This window comes from Procambarus clarkii, chromosome 48 (genome assembly GCF_040958095.1).
Source record: "Procambarus clarkii isolate CNS0578487 chromosome 48, FALCON_Pclarkii_2.0, whole genome shotgun sequence".
In the NCBI taxonomy this organism is placed as follows: domain Eukaryota; kingdom Metazoa; phylum Arthropoda; class Malacostraca; order Decapoda; family Cambaridae; genus Procambarus; species Procambarus clarkii.
The window spans coordinates 4,418,953-4,438,952 of record NC_091197.1 but is presented as its reverse complement, the minus strand read 5'-3'; the positions used below and the strand labels follow the sequence as shown (position 1 = coordinate 4,438,952).

Below are 20,000 nucleotides of genomic sequence, written 5' to 3'. Positions count from 1 at the left end.
CATGACCACCACCCCTGACATGACCACCACCCCTGACATGACCACCACCCCTGACATGACCACCACCCCTGACATGACCACCACCCCTGACATGACCACCACCCCTGACATGACCACCACCCCTGACATCACCACCACCCCTGACATGACCACCACCCCCTGACATCACCACCACCCCCTGACATCACCACCACCCCTGACATGACCACCACCCCTGACATGACCACCACCCCTGACATGACCACCACCCCTGACATCACCACCACCCCTGACATCACCACCACCCCTGACATGACCACCACCCCTGACATGACCACCACCCCTGACATGACCACCACCCCTGACATGACCACCACCCCTGACATCACCACCACCCCTGACATCACCACCACCCCTGACATCACCACCACCCCTGACATCACCACCACCCCTGACATGACCACCACCCCTGACATGACCACCACCCCTGACATGACCACCACCCCTGACATGACCACCACCCCTGACATGACCACCACCCCTGACATGACCACCACCCCTGACATGACCACCACCCCTGACATGACCACCACCCCTGACATGACCACCACCCCTGACATCACCACCACCCCTGACATCACCACCACCCCTGACATCACCACCACCCCTGACATCACTACCACCCCTGACATCACCACCACCCCTGACATCATGCTTGAGCGGACTCTCCCGAGGACACATTTTCCACTATCAACTCTCCATAAAACTGAGCCTTGACCGCAGCCCCTGACTAGCCCCGACACTCTGGTCAAAGCCTCGTGAGCAATAATGGCCTTGATATGTGTAGCTTAAGCGGCAGTGACCACGACGCCGCAGCTTTAACCCTATGGTTGTGAGAGGGTACTTTGTGGCCAATGGTTCGAGAGTGTGGAGATGGTCCAGGTGGTGGTCCAGGTGGTGGTCCAGGTGGTGGTCCAGGTGATGGTCCAGGTGGTGGTCCAGGTGGTGGTCCAGGTGGTGGTCCAGGTGGTGGAGATGGTCCAGGTGGTGGTCCAGGTGATGGTCCAGGTGGTGGTCCAGGTGGTGGTCCAGGTGGTGGAGATGGTCCAGGTGGTGGTCCAGGTGATGGTCCAGGTGGTGGTCCAGGTGGTGGTCCAGGTGGTGGTCCAGGTGATGGTCCAGGTGGTGGTCCAGGTGGTGGTCCAGGTGGTGGAGATGGTCCAGGTGGTGGTCCAGGTGATGGTCCAGGTGGTGGTCCAGGTGGTGGTCCAGGTGGTGGTGATGGTCCAGGTGGTGGTCCAGGTGGTGGAGATGGTCCAGGTGGTGATCCAGGTGATGGTGAAGCAGGTGAACAAAGGTGAAGCAATAGGTGAAACAGCAGGTGAAGCAACAGGTAAAACAGCAGGTGAAGCAACAGGTGAAACAGCAGGTGAAGCAACAGGTGAAACAGCAGGTGAAGCAATAGGTGAAACAGCAAGTTAAGCAACAGGTGAAACAGCAGGTGAAGCAGCAGGTGAAACAGCAGGTGAAGCAACAGGTGAAACAGCAGGTGAAGCAACAGGTGAAACAGCAGGTAAAGCAACAGGTGAAACAGGTGAAGCAACAGGTGAAACAGCAGGTGAAGCAACAGGTGAAACAGAAGGTGAAGCAACAGGTGAAACAGGGTGAAGCAACAGGTGAAACAGCACGTTAAGCAACAGGTGAAACAGCAGGTGAAGCAACAGGTGAAACAGAAGGTGAAGCAACAGGTGAAACAAAGTGAAGCAGCAGGTGAAGCAACAGGTGAAACAGCAGGTAAAGCAACAGGTGAAACAGGTGAAGCAACAGATGAAACAGGTAAAGCAACAGGTGAAACAGCAGGTTAAGTAATAGGTGAAACAGCAGGTGAAACAGAAGGTGAAACAACAGGTGAAACAAAGTGAAGCAACAGGTGAAGCAGCGGGTGAAGCAACAGGTGAAACAGAAGGTGAAGCAACAGGTGAAACAGCAGGTGAAGCAACAGGTGAAACAGAAGGTGAAGCAACAGATGAAACAAAGTGAAGCAACAGGTGAAGCAGCGGGTGAAGCAACAGGTGAAACAGAAGGTGAAGCAACAGGTGAAACAGAAGGTGAAGCAACAGGTGAAGCAACAGGTGAAGCAACAGGTGAAACAGCAGGTGAAGCAACAGGTGAAACAGCAGGTGAAGCAACAGGTGAAACAGCAGGTGAAGCAACAGGTAAAATAGCAGGTGAAGCAACAGGTGAAACAGCAGGTGAAGCAACAGGTGAAACAGCAGGTGAAGCAATAGGTGAAACAGCAAGTGAAGCAACAGGTGAAGCAACATGTGAAACAGGTGAAACAGCAGGTGACGCAACAGGTAAAACAGAAGGTGAAGCAACAGGTGAAACAGGTGAAGCAACAGGTGAAACAGCAGGTGAAGCAACAGGTGAAGCAACAGATGAAACAGCAGGTGAAGCAACAGGTGAAACAGCAGGTGAAGCAACAGGTAAAACAGCAGGTGAAGCAACAGATGAAACAGCAAATGAAGCAACAGGTGAAACAGAAGGTGAAGCAACAGGTGAAACAGAAGGTGAAGCAACAGGTGAAACAGAAGGAGAAGCAACAGGTGAAACAGAAGGTGAAGCAACAGGTGAAACAGGAGAAGCAACAGGTGAAACAGAAGGTGAAGCAACAGGTGAAACAGAAGGTGAAGCAACAGGTGAAACAGAAGGAGAAGCAACAGGTGAAACAGAAGGTGAAGCAACAGGTGAAACAGAAGAAGCAACAGGTGAAACAGCAGGTGAAGCAACAGATGAAACAGCAGGTGAAGCAACAGGTGAAACAGAAGGTGAAGCAACAGGTGAAACAGAAGGTGAAGCAACAGGTGAAACAGAAGGTGAAGCAACAGGTGAAACAGAAGGAGAAGCAACAGGTGAAACAGAAGAAAAAGCAACAGGTGAAACAGAAAAAGAAGCAACAGGTGAAACAGAAGGTGAATGAAACAGAAGGTAAAGCAACAGGTGAAACAGAAGGTGAATGAAACAGAAGGTAAAGCAACAGGTGAAACAGAAGAAACAACAGGTAAAACAGAAGGTGAAGCAACAGGTGAAACAGAAGGAGAAGCAACAGGTGAAACAGCAGGTGAAGCAACAGATGAAACAGCAGGTGAAGCAACAGGTGAAACAGCAGGTGAAGCAACAGGTGAAACAGGAGGTGAAGCAACAGGTGAAACAGCAGGTGAACCAACAGGTGAAACAGAAGGTGAAGCAACAGGTGAAACAGAAGGTGAAGCAACAGGTGAAACAGAAGGTGAAGCAACAGGTGAAACAGAAGGTGAAGCAACAGGTGAAACAGGAGGTGAAGCAGCAGGTGAAGCAACAGGTGAAGCAGCAGGTGAAGCAGCAGGTGAAGCAACAGGTGAAGCAACAGGTGAAGCAACAGGTGAAGCAACAGGTGAAGCAGCAGGTGAAGCAACAGGTGAAGCAGCAGGTGAAGCAGGAGGTGAAGCAACAGACTACACAAGAAGGAAGAAACACAACACGGATGGCGAGTGTGATATTTTCCGCAGGATGAACAAAGATACAGCCTGGGGAAGGGGGGGGGGACTGAGTGAAAGGGGAAATGGGGGAAAGGGAGAATGGGGGGGGGAATGGGGGAAGGTGCCGGGCCAACCAACCACTCGGGCCCCACACAATAGGACCCACACACACGATACACTGACAGTTCAGAGTCAAGCACCAGTACAATGGGTCTAAACAACCGTGCTCTCTCTCTCTCTCTGTCTCTCTCTCTCTCTCTCTCTCTCTCTCTCTCTCTCTCTCTCTCTCTCCCTCTCTCTCTCTCTCACTCTCTCTCTCTCACTCTCTCACTCTCTCGTCTGTCTTTGCCTATCTGTCTCTCACGCTCACCTCTCTCATTGTTGCATTGAATACATTTACCCCAACAAAAGCACATTGCCCAACCCATGAATCATGTCGACAGCAGTTGTGTGGAGGTTACTCAAGACGCTGGCCAAGGAGCTCCAGAAGGACTATGCGGCCCCGGGAGGCCACGACACCTGGCTCTCACTTGCAATAGAGCAAGAGTCTTGCGCAATCACAAGTAGGAATTAATTGCCAGTAATTATCAGTATAGAGCGCTCTCTGCATGACTGCTTTATACAGCACTTGCGGTATGTAGGTAAGGAGCTGGGGTATGAGGGCAATGAGCTGGGGTATGTGGGTAAGGAGCTGGGGCATGAGGGCAAAGAGCTGGGGTATGAGGGCAAGGAGCTGGGGTATGAGGGCAAGGAGCTGGGGTATGAGGACAAGGAGCTGGGGTATGTGACAAGGAGCTGGGGTATAAGAACAAGGAGCTGGGGTGTGAGGACAAGGAGCTGGGGTATAAGAACAAGGAGCTGGGGTATGAGGACAAGGAGCTGGGGTATGAGGACAAGGAGCTGGGGTATGTGGACAGGGAGCTGGGATATGAGAACAGGAAGCTGGGGTATGAGGACAAGGAGCTGGGGTATGTGCACAAGGAGCTGGGGTATGAGGAAGAATTTTGTGATGAGTGTCCAACCCTTGTAAGCCATCGGAGGATCGAACGCCGACCATGCACGAAGCGAAGCCGTCGCTGTCCCGATGGTTCCTTTGCCTCTGGCCAAGGAATTTGCAGACACTGGCAAGTTAACTTGGAGATGCTCTGGCGTACATTTCCGAAGGGAAAAGGAACCTAACCTAACCTTCCAGTTTACAAAAGTAAATTCGATCTTGTTCTCTGAAATGTAGTCGATCGAGAACCAACGACTTCGCCACTGCTCGTTATTTCCGTTACTGGTTTGCGGCCCTGTTCGCGTTTCGTGGGATAAAATTGCGGCAGGTGGACACATCCGCTCCAACCCGTCCTCTCCCACTTGGAACGTCAAATACATTATATATATATATATATATATATATATATATATATATATATATATATATATATATATATATATATATATATATATATATATATATATATATATATATATGACTGAAAACTCACACCCCAGAAGTGACTCGAACCCATACTCCCAGGAGCAACGCAACTGGTAACTACAGGGCGCCTTAATCCTCTTGACCATCACGGCCGGACAAAAGGAAGTGGTAGCCGAAGCTATTTGGACCACTTCCCCGCCGGCAACTCGGATGGTAATCTTGGGCATAGCATTTCACCAAATCACCTCATTCTTTGGGGCACACGTGAGGAACACAAATGCGAACAAGCCTGAATGGTCCCCAGGACTATATGCGACTGAAAACTCACACCCCAGAAGTGACTCGAACCCATACTCCCAGGAGCAACGCAACTGGTAACTACAGGGCGCCTTAATCCGCTTGACCATCACGGCCGGACAAAAGGAAGTGGTAGCCGAAGCTATTTGGACCACTTCCCCGCCGGCAACTCGGATGGTAATCTTGGGCATAGCATTTCACCAAATCACCTCATTCTTTGGGGCACACGTGAGGAACACAAATGCGAACAAGCCTGAATGGTCCCCAGGACTATATGCGACTGAAAACTCACACCCCAGAAGTGACTCGAACCCATACTCCCAGGAGCAACGCAACTGGTAACTACAGGGCGCCTTAATCCGCTTGACCATCACGGCCGGACAAAAGGAAGTGGTAGCCGAAGCTATTTGGACCACTTCCCCGCCGGCAACTCGGATGGTAATCTTGGGCATAGCATTTCACCAAATCACCTCATTCTTTGGGGCACACGTGAGGAACACAAATGCGAACAAGCCTGAATGGTCCCCAGGACTATATGCGACTGAAAACTCACACCCTAGAAGTGACTCGAACCCATACGGGGAAGCGGGGAAGTGGTCCAAATAGCTTCGGCTACCACTTCCTTTTGTCCGGCCGTGATGGTCAAGCGGATTAAGGCGCCCTGTAGTTACCAGTTGCGTTGCTCCTGGGAGTATGGGTTCGAGTCACTTCTGGGGTGTGAGTTTTCAGTCGCATATAGTCCTGGGGACCATTCAGGCTTGTTCGCATATATATATATATATATATATTGTTATGATCTCAGCCTACAGGAGAAACGAGTCTCCCTCCTTGAGAGTTATTCGTCAAGCCTGACCTGATTAGAAGGTCTAGCAAATATTGAGGTGATAACGCATATGTAAAATAGTTGCTTGGATATGTATAACAGTTTGAGATTATGGGCAATGAAGGAGAAAACAGATAAATGACTGGCTAGGAGATGTGGATATTTTGCTGGAGGCGTGAGGCTCGCTTCCGGAGGACCTTGACCTCACTTGAGTGCCAGACATCGCAGGGGGAAGCCGCGCTCCGTTTGAGCTCCCGCCAGAAGGGAACCCCTAGTGATATATCTCGAAGAGAAGAGAAGTGTGCGGACGTACCAGCTGTGGAATCGAGCTGGGAACGTTGTGGTCTCAAGTCCTGGTCGACGAGCAGATATTAAATCGCCCAGAAGCATTATTGTGGGCTGTGTGGAGCGCCCTGACCAGACGCCGTCAGAGGGAAAGCGCCCTCGACCAATTAATCTGTGGTAAGCACGATAAACGCCAGTTCATAGTGATTGCTTGTAGTTGGTCGTGTCCCCAGCGACAGTAGCGATGTTTATTTATAAGTTAGACATATTTTAATAAGGCAGAAAGCCTGAAATAAGAGAGTGGAGAGGGAGGAACACGGAGCGACGTCCGTCCCCTCTGAGCGCTGGCGGACGACTGAGGGAGCCTGGCTCCGGATGGAGGAAGACCCTCCCAGCGAGTGAGGACCGCCGCCAGGCGAGGTGGAGTATGGACCCGCCCAAAACGGGGGAGTCCACTCTCACTGTATGTAGAGGACAGATAGAGGTTTGAGGCAAGCATATTGTGTGGTTATTTTTGTTTATGTGTTAAAGGGGAACATTTTATTGGAACGTCGATGGGTTGCAGGTTTGTCTTTGGGGAAGAAGTTGCTGAGAACTTCGAAGCCAGCAGATGATGTAGCTGATGAGACTCCAAGGTAGTGGAGCAGAGGACCTCGAGCTGTGAGGAGAAGCAGCAGTGAAGAGGAGTGTCACGTGCTTCTGTAGAGGTGGTGTAGCAGCCAAGAGAGCTGTGGAAGAACCTAACAGAAGGGTGAAGCACCGTAGTTGCACAAGGAAACTTCATGATAGCAGCCTGGAGGAGCTGCAGAGGATCCTGATAGTGAAGCCCGGAAGAACCTAAGGATGTTAGGGTTGTGAACTTCCAGAGGTGGAAGGGGAAGTTCTGGTGGATTACTTGTAGGGAGTTGATAGTGTTTGGTTGTCAGTAGCGTGCAAGACGCAGTGAGAGGTGAGTGACTGTTGGCATTCTTATGTCAAGGAGTTTTTATACTGAAGTTTAGAGTTGCAGTCGTAGGCTTGATTACCTACAGATGTATGTGCATGAGGACTGACAGTGATCGATTAATCATTGTTGTGTGTATCAATGAACATTTATACTGATATATGTTATTGCATTCAAATGCTGGTTTTCTATGTATATATTATCTTGCTGATAGTGCAACAGTGTATGTAGGTTTGACCAACTTGAGGAGGTTAATAGTATCAGGTGGTGAACCAGGAGATAGGATACCACTTGATAAGCTGATAATAGAGTTCTGATGGTATTGGAGTGCAACCTGATTGTGATTATCGAGTATAGGATTCATTATTATTATATGTGTGTATGTATCGTGTATGTGCTTTGTCCAGTAAATGTGTCACAATTTGCTGGTGTTTGCCCTTGTCCTAGTGAGGCTTCCCAGGAGGTAGTAAAGAAGGAGAGAGAGAGAGAAAGAACCAAGAACCACTGCTGTGGACAGGGTAGAAGGTAATACTAGTAAGTCATAGGGGATTGAGGAGATCATATCTCATAAGGAGAGAGTGGGGAGTCACAGCGGCTCGAGTGGGTGTGTGCACGTGACAACGAGGCTAAGTGTTGGAGCCGCATCCCCTAAACGTGTGACGTTGAGCCCCTCTCCAAGAGCCAGAAGCGCCAAGGGTGATCTCCTAGTATAAGCACTCTGCCGAGTTGTGGGTTGGGTTGTCCATAGAGAAGGATCAACGACGACAACACCAACCAACCCACAGTCTATAATAAATTGGGGGCCTGTCCGGGAGAGTGAACTGACACACCCACACCCTGTCCAAGAGTGGATTTGTACACCCTTGCTGAAATAGATAAACTGTGTGACCGCAGGTGTATACTCTCTCTCTTGGGAAGACTCACAGGACAAGATGGATAAGGTGCAAGCATTTGTGGAGTCAGGCAAGCCTGAGGACTTGGAAGGTTGCACGAGGGATCAATTGAAACAAATAGCAGAAAAATGTGGCATCAGGTTGAAAGCATCTAAAGTAGCTGGGATGAAGGATGAGATCCTGAGGCAGTTAAGAGCCAAAAATGAAGCGGCAGAACAAGGAGCCCAGAAAGGAGCTGAAAGTGGAAAGGAGGATGATGGGCAGGATGAAGTGAGATCCCAGGGATCGAGTAGGAGCAGCAGGAGTAGCCGCAGTAGTAGGAATAGCCGAAATAGGAGCTTGGAGAGATTCCAGTTAGAGCTCCAGATCCAACAACAGCGTGAGGAGAGACAGTTCCAGCTGGAAAAGATGAAATTGGAACTCCAGATGAAGAATGAAGCCGAGAAAGAAAAAGAGAAAACCAGGCTGGAAGTAGAAAAAGAGAAAACCAGGTTGGAAGTAGAAAAAGAGAGAACAAAACAAATGCAGATAGAAGCGAATAGAACCTTGGCTGAGCAAAGGATTGAACATGGGTTGCCAGAGAGCACCACCCAGGTATCACACCCACCAGATGTTAGGGTTAGGGAGAAGGACATTCCCTTGTTTGTTCCCGAAGAGGCAGAGAGCTTTTTTGAGCACTTTGAAAAAGTAGCCAGCATCAAGGAGTGGCCACAGGGGGAATGGGCCCAGCTGGTCCAGTTAAGATTGACCGGTGCAGCCAGGGAGGCATACACCCAATTGTCACTGGAAGAGTGCCAGGATTATGCCACGGTAAAGAGCAGCATATTGCGCTCGTTTCAGTTAACCCCAGAAGCTTATAGGAAGCGCTTCAGAGAGATGATCAAAGTTGGAGCATGTACATTTGCTGAGACAGCAAGAGATCTGGAAAGACGATTCCAGAAGTGGATTGAGGCTGCTGGAGTTGGATCTTATGCTGACCTGAAGCAACTGATGGTCATGGAGAAGTTCTTGGAGATGATGCATCCCGAAACAAAGTTCAAGATCCAAGAAGCAGGGATAAAGGAGGTGAAAGATGCCGCAGATAGGGCGGATATGATTACTGAAGCGTACAAGAGCTTAAGGGAGAACAGAGTGAGAAGCGAGGCGAGACGCAGCAATAGCAGACCCAGTGGAGTCTGGGGAGGAAGAAGTTTTGGGGGGCAGACAAGCAGACCAGCTAGTTTTAAGCCCCAGGAAGGAAAGTTGCCGAGTCCGCCTGCTGGAGGTAAGCAGGAAAATAAAAGTGTGCAGAGGAGACAAGAGTCCAATGAAGCTCCACAGAGTATGAGTAGTACATCTGGCCCGAGGAACTCCAATACGAGTGGGCAGAGTCAGAGCCACTCGGGGGCGTATAGGAGAGATTTCTCCCAAATGAGATGCTACAAGTGCAACAGATCAGGTCACATGATGCGAGATTGTCGGCAGGGCAAGAGAGTCGTGACCCTGACGACATGTGATCCCCGGAAGAAGTACGTTGATGTACAACAAGACAAACCACAGAAGGTAGATTTGATGAACGAGCGGTATAGGCCGTTCATTAGTAAAGGTTGGGTCGGCATAGAAGGTCAACCCGAGGTGGAGGTTAGTATCCTCAGGGATACTGGAGCCAATCAGAGCTTGATTCTGAGAGGCCTAATAAGAAATGATCGACTGTTAGCTGGCAGTAGGAGGATAAAGGTTCATGGGTTGTTGTCTAAGAGTGACATGCCCGTATGTGCTGTCCAGTTGAAGTCAGATTATTTGTCGGCGGAGGTGATGTTGGGAGTGTGCCCCAACATACCTGTTCCAGGAGTCCAAGTGATCCTGGGGAACGACTTGTGTGGGTCCAAGGTGCTGCCAGAGCTGATAGTAAAAGCTGTGCCGGAGGTGAACCAGAAGGACCGCGGTACAAGTGGAACGCCGGACAAGACAGATCTAGCCAGCATCCTTGAAGATGAGGCAGAGGACAGTCAAGTCATCGTATACCCGGCCTGTGTAGTGACAGAGTCGGACGTAGCCGCCGAGGAAGACATTGGAGATGATATGGCAGTGTCGACTCCACCAAGGGAGGAGGTCAACATGGACATGTCTGGGCTGTTCGACGAAGATCGAGCTCAGAAGAATGAGGATTCGAGGAGACAGGAAGTGAAAATGACCCTACCTGAAAAGTTCAGCGTGAACCGAGCGGACCTGATTAGGGCTCAGAAAGAGGAGTTTATAGATCTAATCAGGGAGGCAAAAGGGGGAAATTCATGTCCGGAGTCCCCCGTGTATTACTACTTGGACGATGATGTACTAATGAGGAAATGGCGACCGGACAAAGCCGGCGCAGATAAGGTATGGTTGGAGAAGCACCAAGTGTTAGTGCCGAAGGAGTTTAGGGCGGCCGTGTTAGAACTAGCCCACTCCGTAGATATGGCAGGGCACTTGGGGGTGAAGAAGACCTTAAATAAGGTGCAGGAGCACTTCTACTGGCCGAACGTATGGAAGGAGGTAAAGAAATATTGTAGGACATGTTTGGCGTGCCAACGTGCAGGTAAGCCGGCTCCGGCTATACCAAAGGCACCCTTAAAGCCCATACCGGCATTTGGCGAGCCTTTTGAGAGAGTCTTGATAGACTGTGTAGGTCCGTTGCCGAGGACCAGAAAAGGCCACGAGTACTTACTGACCATAATGTGCACGGCCACCCGTTTCCCTGAAGCAATCCCCCTGAGAAGAGTGACGTCGAGAGCCGTTCTGGATAGACTACAGAACTACATTGCGTGGGTAGGAATGCCCAAGGTTATCCAGACGGACCAGGGGAGTGTCTTCCAGTCGAAGTTGTTTAGGGAAACTGTGAAAGGATGGAGAGTAGAGCAAGTGCGCTCGTCACCGTATCACCCTCAGTCGCAGGGAGCATTGGAGCGTTTCCATGGAACGCTAAAGAGCTTGTTGAGGATATACTGCGCTGAGGAAGGGAGTAGTTGGGACGAGGCATTACCATCCGTGTTGTTCGCCATCAGGGATGCGGTAGTAGAATCACTCGGATTCACCCCATTTCAACTGGTGTACGGACACTCCGTGAGGAGCCCAGTGGGCGCGCTGAAGGAGCAGCTCACCGTGGATAGGCCTAAGGTGGATGTGGGAAAATATGTGAAGACTTTTAGAGAGCGACTCTCTAGGGCCAGAGATTTGGCCAAGGAAAATTTGAGGACATCCCAGGCAGAGATGGTAAGGTACCACGACAGGAAGGCGAAGGGCAGGAAATTTCAAGAAGGAGATCAGGTGTTAGTCTTGCTACCGGTAAAAGGAAGTATATACGAGTCGAGATTTTGTGGACCATATACCATCCAGAAGGCATTAGGGGATGTGAATTATGTAATCCACATGCCAGATCGTCCGAGGAAGTCACAGGTTTGCCACGTGAACATGATAAAGAGGTACTATGACAGAGATAAGCCTCTAGGCGATGAAGAACCGATGGAAACCCCATTGCAGGCGACGGTGCTGTGTGGAGGAGACGGCAAAGGAATAGAAGAGGAGAACTGTAAGTTAGAGAGGGCCGATGGCGCGAAGATATCAAATACAGAAAGCCTGGCCAAGATAGGTGAGCGTCTGGGTCATTTGGAGGATGACCAACGCCAGGAGCTAGTGGAGATCCTACGGAGGAATAAGTCGTTATTCACGGACGTGCCTAGAAGACACCGCGGAACGGTGCACGAAGTGAATGTGGGGAGTGCTGAGCCCATCAAGCAGCACCCTTACAGAGTTAACCCGGAGAAAGCAGCGGCAATGAGAGCAGAAGTAAAGTATCTGCTAGATAACGACTTGGCAGAGGTTAGCGACAGTGACTGGAGTTCGCCGTGCCTCCTCGTGAAGAAGAGTGACGGCACGTACCGGTTCTGTACCGATTATAGGAAAGTGAATGCACTCACGGTCGCTGACTCGTTTCCGATACCGCGCATTGACGATTGCATATATCGGATTGGGAGTGCACGGTATGTCTCGAAGATAGACCTGTTGAAGGGATACTACCAGATTCCCCTGTCTGAGGAGGCCAAGAGGATCTCAGCGTTCGTGACTCCCGACGGCTTGTACCAATATAAAGTGGTGCTGTTCGGAATGAAGAATAGTGGTAGTTGTTTTCAACGAGTAATGAATCAGGTATTACAAGGCGCGACCGGATGTGCAGTGTACATCGATGATATTGTGGTGTTCGCTGATTCCTGGAAGGATCACGTGGATCGACTTTTAGATTTGTTCGATCGTTTGGAGAAGGCCAACATGACGATCAACTTGGCAAAAAGCGAGTTCGGGAGAGCCCGCCTGGAGTACCTTGGATATATAGTAGGGCAAGGCGAGGTTGCTCCGGTGAGAACAAAGGTGGAGGCCATTGACAACTTCCCGGTGCCCAGGAGTAAGAAAGAATTGTTGAGATACCTCGGTATGATTGGATATTACCGGAAGTTCTGTGAAAATTTCTCCACCATAGCCGCTCCTATGACGAGTTTGCTATCAAAGAGCAAGAAGTGGGAGTGGAATGGAACAGCACAAGAAGCGTTTGAGAAGACCAAAAGACTGTTGACTGGGGCACCCGTACTAGTGTCGCCAGATTTTGAAGCGCCATTTACGTTATTTGTAGATGCCAGTGATATAGGGGCCGGAGCTGTACTGACGCAGCAGAATGATGGAATTTACCGCCCCGTGTCCTTCTTCTCGAAGAAGTTCGTTAAGCACCAGAGGTCGTACAGTACAGTCGAGAAAGAGACTTTGGCCCTGGTGATGGCATTGAAACATTTTGAAGTGTATGTGAGTGGGGGAGGACACCCAGTAACGGTGTATACAGACCATAATCCCCTAGTTTTCCTGAAGAAAATGAAGCATGCAAACCAGAGATTAACCAGATGGTTTTTATCGCTCCAAGAGTATGACCTGGTGATAACGCACATAAGAGGGCGAGACAATGTAGTGGCTGATGCGTTATCTCGAGCCTAGCCACTGGAATAACTCTCAAAAATAAGGGGAGGGGAGTGTTATGATCTCAGCCTACAGGAGAAACGAGTCTCCCTCCTTGAGAGTTATTCGTCAAGCCTGACCTGATTAGAAGGTCTAGCAAATATTGAGGTGATAACGCATATGTAAAATAGTTGCTTGGATATGTATAACAGTTTGAGATTATGGGCAATGAAGGAGAAAACAGATAAATGACTGGCTAGGAGATGTGGACATTTTGCTGGAGGCGTGAGGCTCGCTTCCGGAGGACCTTGACCTCACTTGAGTGCCAGACATCGCAGGGGGAAGCCGCGCTCCGTTTGAGCTCCCGCCAGAAGGGAACCCCTAGTGATATATCTCGAAGAGAAGAGAAGTGTGCGGACGTACCAGCTGTGGAATCGAGCTGGGAACGTTGTGGTCTCAAGTCCTGGTCGACGAGCAGATATTAAATCGCCCAGAAGCATTATTGTGGGCTGTGTGGAGCGCCCTGACCAGACGCCGTCAGAGGGAAAGCGCCCTCGACCAATTAATCTGTGGTAAGCACGATAAACGCCAGTTCATAGTGATTGCTTGTAGTTGGTCGTGTGCCCAGCGACAGTAGCGATGTTTATTTATAAGTTAGACATATTTTAATAAGGCAGAAAGCCTGAAATAAGAGAGTGGAGAGGGAGGAACACGGAGCGACGTCCGTCCCCTCTGAGCGCTGGCGGACGACTGAGGGAGCCTGGCTCCGGATGGAGGAAGACCCTCCCAGCGAGTGAGGACCGCCGCCAGGCGAGGTGGAGTATGGACCCGCCCAAAACGGGGGAGTCCACTCTCACTGTATGTAGAGGACAGATAGAGGTTTGAGGCAAGCATATTGTGTGGTTATTTTTGTTTATGTGTTAAAGGGGAACATTTTATTGGAACGTCGATGGGTTGCAGGTTTGTCTTTGGGGAAGAAGTTGCTGAGAACTTCGAAGCCAGCAGATGATGTAGCTGATGAGACTCCAAGGTAGTGGAGCAGAGGACCTCGAGCTGTGAGGAGAAGCAGCAGTGAAGAGGAGTGTCACGTGCTTCTGTAGAGGTGGTGTAGCAGCCAAGAGAGCTGTGGAAGAACCTAACAGAAGGGTGAAGCACCGTAGTTGCACAAGGAAACTTCATGATAGCAGCCTGGAGGAGCTGCAGAGGATCCTGATAGTGAAGCCCGGAAGAACCTAAGGATGTTAGGGTTGTGAACTTCCAGAGGTGGAAGGGGAAGTTCTGGTGGATTACTTGTAGGGAGTTGATAGTGTTTGGTTGTCAGTAGCGTGCAAGACGCAGTGAGAGGTGAGTGACTGTTGGCATTCTTATGTCAAGGAGTTTTTATACTGAAGTTTAGAGTTGCAGTCGTAGGCTTGATTACCTACAGATGTATGTGCATGAGGACTGACAGTGATCGATTAATCATTGTTGTGTGTATCAATGAACATTTATACTGATATATGTTATTGCATTCAAATGCTGGTTTTCTATGTATATATTATCTTGCTGATAGTGCAACAGTGTATGTAGGTTTGACCAACTTGAGGAGGTTAATAGTATCAGGTGGTGAACCAGGAGATAGGATACCACTTGATAAGCTGATAATAGAGTTCTGATGGTATTGGAGTGCAACCTGATTGTGATTATCGAGTATAGGATTCATTATTATTATATGTGTGTATGTATCGTGTATGTGCTTTGTCCAGTAAATGTGTCACAATTTGCTGGTGTTTGCCCTTGTCCTAGTGAGGCTTCCCAGGAGGTAGTAAAGAAGGAGAGAGAGAGAGAAAGAACCAAGAACCACTGCTGTGGACAGGGTAGAAGGTAATACTAGTAAGTCATAGGGGATTGAGGAGATCATATCTCATAAGGAGAGAGTGGGGAGTCACAGCGGCTCGAGTGGGTGTGTGCACGTGACAACGAGGCTAAGTGTTGGAGCCGCATCCCCTAAACGTGTGACGTTGAGCCCCTCTCCAAGAGCCAGAAGCGCCAAGGGTGATCTCCTAGTATAAGCACTCTGCCGAGTTGTGGGTTGGGTTGTCCATAGAGAAGGATCAACGACGACAACACCAACCAACCCACAGTCTATAATAATATATATATATATATATATATATATATATATATATATATATATATATATATATATATATATATATATATATATATATATATATGTCGTACCTAGTAGCCAGAACGCACTTCTCAGCCTACTATGCAAGGCCCGATTCGCCTAATAAGCCAAGTTTTTCTGAATTAATATATTTTCTCTATTTTTTTCTTATGAAATGATAAAGCTACTCATTTCATTATGTATGAGGTCAATTTTTTTTATTGGAGTTAAAATTAACGTAGATATATGACCGAACCTAACCAACCCTACCTAACCTAACCTAACCTATCTCTATAGGTTAGGTTAGGTTAGGTAGCCGAAAAAGTTAGGTTAGGTTAGGTAGGTTAGGTAGTCGAAAAACAATTAATTCATGAAAACTTGGCTTATTAGGCAAATCGGGCCTTGCATAGTAGGCTGAGAAGTGCGTTCTGGCTACTAGGTACGACATATATATATAAATATATATATATATATATATATATATATATATATATATATATATATATATATATATATATATATATATATATATATATATATATGTATATAAGCAGAAAGACCTGAGAAGGATGGAGGGAAGAATAGGGGCTTTGGATGCTCACGATGCTTTACCTTCTTACAAGGTGCCTGGCTTTGCCCAGACTTACCTATTTCCTCAGGTGTGCTCCCTCCTTCGACAGCCCAAAATTAACGGAATATGACTCACTCCTAAAGTCAATAACTATGAAAGTGTTAAACCTCTCCCAGCAAGATGACCAATGGGACCAAGCAACGTTCCCAGTTAGACTCGGGGGGATAGGTATTCGCAAGGCGACACAGTTAGCATTGCCGGCATTCTTATCCTCGACCAGTGCAACAGGTGAATTAGTGAATGAAATACTACCAGAATACCTGAGGAACTCCATTGGGATTCGTGATCCCAAATTTGTGGAAAGAGCTGGTTAGTGGGACACTCTTGCCAATTCACACCCTAGACCAACTTTTCCAAACGACGGTAAACAGTCCAAATGGGATAGCCCCATAGTGGAGAACATCGCCAAAGCATTGCTGGAGGCAGCTTCTGAGAAGGACAGAGCGCGTCTCCTAGCTGTGCAAGCGCCCCATGCCGGGGACTTCCTGTTGACAGTCCCTAATTCCGCCTTGGGCACCCGCCTGGACCATCGGACCCTATGTATTGGTGTTGCTCTGCGCCTTGCTGCCCCTATCTCCACCGAACACTGGTGTGTTTGTGGCCATGCACGGGCAGACCTATACGGCAGCCATGGTCTCATCTGTCGTAAGACACTGGGAAAGACTGCCAGACATGAAGCAGTCAATGACATCATCAAGAGAAGTTTGGTTACAGCTGGGTGTCCAGCACAAAGGGAACCCCAGTTGTGCAGACCTGACAACAGCCAAAAACGCCCAGATGGAGTCACCCTGCAGCCGTGGAGGGTAGGTAAACAGATCGTATGGGACTACACGTGTGCATCCACATTGGCTGATACCTATCTACCTTACAGCACAGCTGAGGGAGGCGGGGCGGCCCCCTTCAGGGAGACCCAGAAAATCAACAAGTACAGAGACCTAGAACGTTGTTACAGGTTCGTGCCGATAGGCTCTGAGACTCTGGGCGCCTGGGGTAAATGTGCACTTAAGAAATGCATTAAATTAAAAAATTGAACAATTAATTGCAATTAAAAAATGTATAAAAGAAAAACTAGTTCGATTTCAATCAAACTTTTTTGACTAGTTGTATATGAAAAGGGTTTTATCTGGTCTAAGTCTCAGCATCGCAGCATAAATAGGAAGGGAGAAAAAAAAATATTGAATTATGTGTAAAAAAAAAAATCCAAAATGGTAAAAACTTAACATCAACCAAAAGTGTCAACTGAAATCATGTCTATGACTCGGCTATCACAATAGCATATATTAAAAAAATTATAATTAGTTTTATTAAAAAAAATTAAGTTAAATTTTATTTTTTCTTGTTTGTTTATCGGAAGATTTGCATGAAACTTATACACCTGACTGCGCGTCAGCCTATCTGTAAGGGTGCCAATTTTGGAGGAAATTGGTTGATGTCAACCTCAGCCACAGATGGCTGCCCCTCAGACTTTAATATTTTAATGATATATTTTTCAAGTAACATAAACGAGTTGGAACTCTTTCATTTTTATTCAATTTACATGAAACTTACACCTTATATGTAACGTTTATGTCTCTAAAATCTGAAGGAAGCGCTTCTTCCTAAGTTCATTTATTGATTTTATAAATAGCAATAAACATGATATATTTGCATAATTTTTTGGGGGGAACTTTGACTATTTGTATTAGGACAACTAAAGATATTTTGGAAAATCCCTTCCTACAGATCCTTTATTATATGCTAATGTGTCAGAAAAGTGTCATAGAATGATTATATCTGAAAAGGTGAAAGGTTTGAACTCACTTGAAAAGTGTAATATTTGTTGAAAAAAAACAAAAATGTTCCTTTCTATTTAGGCTGCAGTACTGAAACTTGGAACAATTGCAGCCCTTTTCATATACAACTAGTCAAAAAATATTGGTTGACATTGAACAACTTTTAAGAAACTAATCTAAGGGCTTCTATATTAAAGGAGGTGGGCGAGGAACTCATTGGGAAAACTAAAGACTCACAAGCGGCCAGTTTCCTGTTCCAGCGCCTCAGTGTCGTAGTTCAGAGGGGAAATGCGTGCTGTATCCTGGGTACGCACCCGACCTCCGAGGGCCTGGACGAGGTCTTCGAACACTCATTGTTATATTACGGAATTGATCGTTCCGTTAAAAAAATATGACGTATGAGTAAGAATCAAAGCACCGTAATATTAACGTTGTGGGCATCGGCCTCAATTCCTTAGGTGGGTTGCTTGGGTTCGTCCGTTTCTGGCTAGGCAACACGTACTTTAGTTATAGGCTGGAGCTCATTCCGTGTACAGGAGTATATAGGAGTGTACAGGAGTGTACAGGAGTGTACAGGAGTGTACAGGAGTGTACAGGAGTGCACAGGAGTGTACAGGAGTGCACAGGAGTGTACAGGAGTATACAGGAGTGTACAGGAGTGCACAGGAGTATACAGGAGTGTACAGGAGTGCACAGGAGTGTACAGGAGTGCACAGGAGTGCACAGGAGTGTACAGGAGTGCACAGGAGCACACGACCTCTCACTCCTGTTACCTGCCTTTGAGCGTTCCCTTCCCGCAGTTTATCTTCAGCTTTACCTTACTTTATTCATTATTTTACAAAGGAAATGCTACATTTCATTTAGTTAATACAATTCTCAGTAAGCAATATTTCATGGTGAATAACCCTCTCCTGCCTGCCTATCCCCACACAAATATGTCATCAGAAAGTAGCATAATTACTGTAGATTTTAATTTTCCTGCATTTTATGTCACTTTTAACCGTTAAAAATCTCATTAATTGTACTTTATTATCTGTATCATATAATGCTGCAAAAGTGTCTTTAATCATATTTACAAGTACAACCTTTAGCTCACACAAATAAAAGATATATACGTATTATTCTCAATTTCGATACATTGATCATATCTACTATTTAAATTTTAAATTTTGCCCCGAGGGGCGAGTTTATTGGGCAGCGCCACTCATCTTGTGAGTGAACATACCGCCATAGCAGAATGTACAACACTCCCCAATAGGAAGAAAACCCGCTGGGTTGTTCATCCTGTATTGTCCCCTAATATTGAGCATCATCAATCTATCATCACACCTGTCGTCCTGGGTACTCAACGTCATCAACTTATTTTGCCAGCAACATATACCTTTTGAGCGCCTTTTGTGCGCAATAGCATCATGGTCACATTTGTCGAAAGCTTTTGCAAAGTCTGAGTATATTGCATCTGCGTTTTGCTTGTCTTGCATGGCTCCTAAGGCCATGTCATTGTGACCCAGCAACTGTGAGAGGCAGGAGCGCCCTGTTCTGCACCCGAGTTGTCCAGGGTTATGGAGAGCTTGTGATTCCATGTGTATAAGGCATCAATAAATTTACGCTAAATCCTTTGCCTAATTTTGTTTCAAAAGGTAACACATAAGACAGCCTGACTTTAATAGCCAGGTTTGGAGCTCTCCCTTCCGTAAGTTTACACTGGAGAGAGAGAGAGAGAGAGGAGAGAGAGAGAGAGAGAGAGAAGAGAGAGAGAGAGAGAGAGAGAGAGAGAGAGAGAGAGAGAGAGAGAGAGAGAGAGAGAGAGAGAGAGAGAGAGAGAGAGCGAGCAAGAGAGAGCAAGAGAGAGAGAGAGAGAGAGAGAGAGAGAGAGAGCAAGAGAGAGAGAGAGCAAGAGAGAGAGAGAGCAAGAGAGAGAGAGAGAGAGAGAGAGAGAGAGCAAGAGAGAGAGAGAGCAAGAGAGAGAGAGAGCAAGAGAGAGAGAGAGAGAGAGAGAGAGAGAGAGAGAGAGAGAGAGAGAGAGAGAGAGAGAGAGAGAGAGAGAGAGAGAGAGAGAGAGAGAGAGAGAGAGAGAGAGCAAGAAAGAGAGAGAGAAAGAGAGCAAGAGAGAGAGAGAGAGAGAGAAAGAGAGCAAGAGAGAGAGAGAGAGAGAGAGAGAGAGAGAGAGAGAGAGAGAGAGAGAGCAAGAGAGAGAGAGAGAGAGAGAGAGAGAGAGAGAGAGAGAGAGAGAGAGAGAGAGAGAGAGAGAGAGAGAGAGAGAGAGAGAGAGAGCAGAGAGAGAGAGAGCAAGAGAGAGAGAGAGAGAGAGAGAGAGAGAGAGAGAGAGAGAGA

General features: G+C 47.7%; 2 protein-coding genes across 2 annotated transcripts in view; both read left to right on the top strand.

The window, feature by feature from the left end:
* The first annotated feature begins 1,290 nt into the window (after positions 1-1,290).
* Positions 1,291-2,999, top strand: LOC138350988 (uncharacterized protein PF3D7_1120000-like). Its single transcript, XM_069302454.1, has 4 exons — positions 1,291-1,326; positions 1,481-1,633; positions 2,028-2,195; positions 2,313-2,999. Exons 1-4 carry the CDS (start codon positions 1,291-1,293, stop codon positions 2,997-2,999), a joined length of 1,044 nt encoding a protein of 347 aa, XP_069158555.1.
* The window catches only part of LOC138350987 (interaptin-like), a 26,207-nt gene continuing 9,202 nt past the window's right edge, over positions 2,996-20,000 (top strand). The window contains exons 1-2 of the mRNA XM_069302453.1: positions 2,996-3,505; positions 4,123-4,256. Of these exons, the coding sequence (XP_069158554.1) occupies positions 2,996-3,505; positions 4,123-4,256 (644 nt within the window). The remainder of the gene's footprint in view (positions 3,506-4,122; positions 4,257-20,000) is intronic.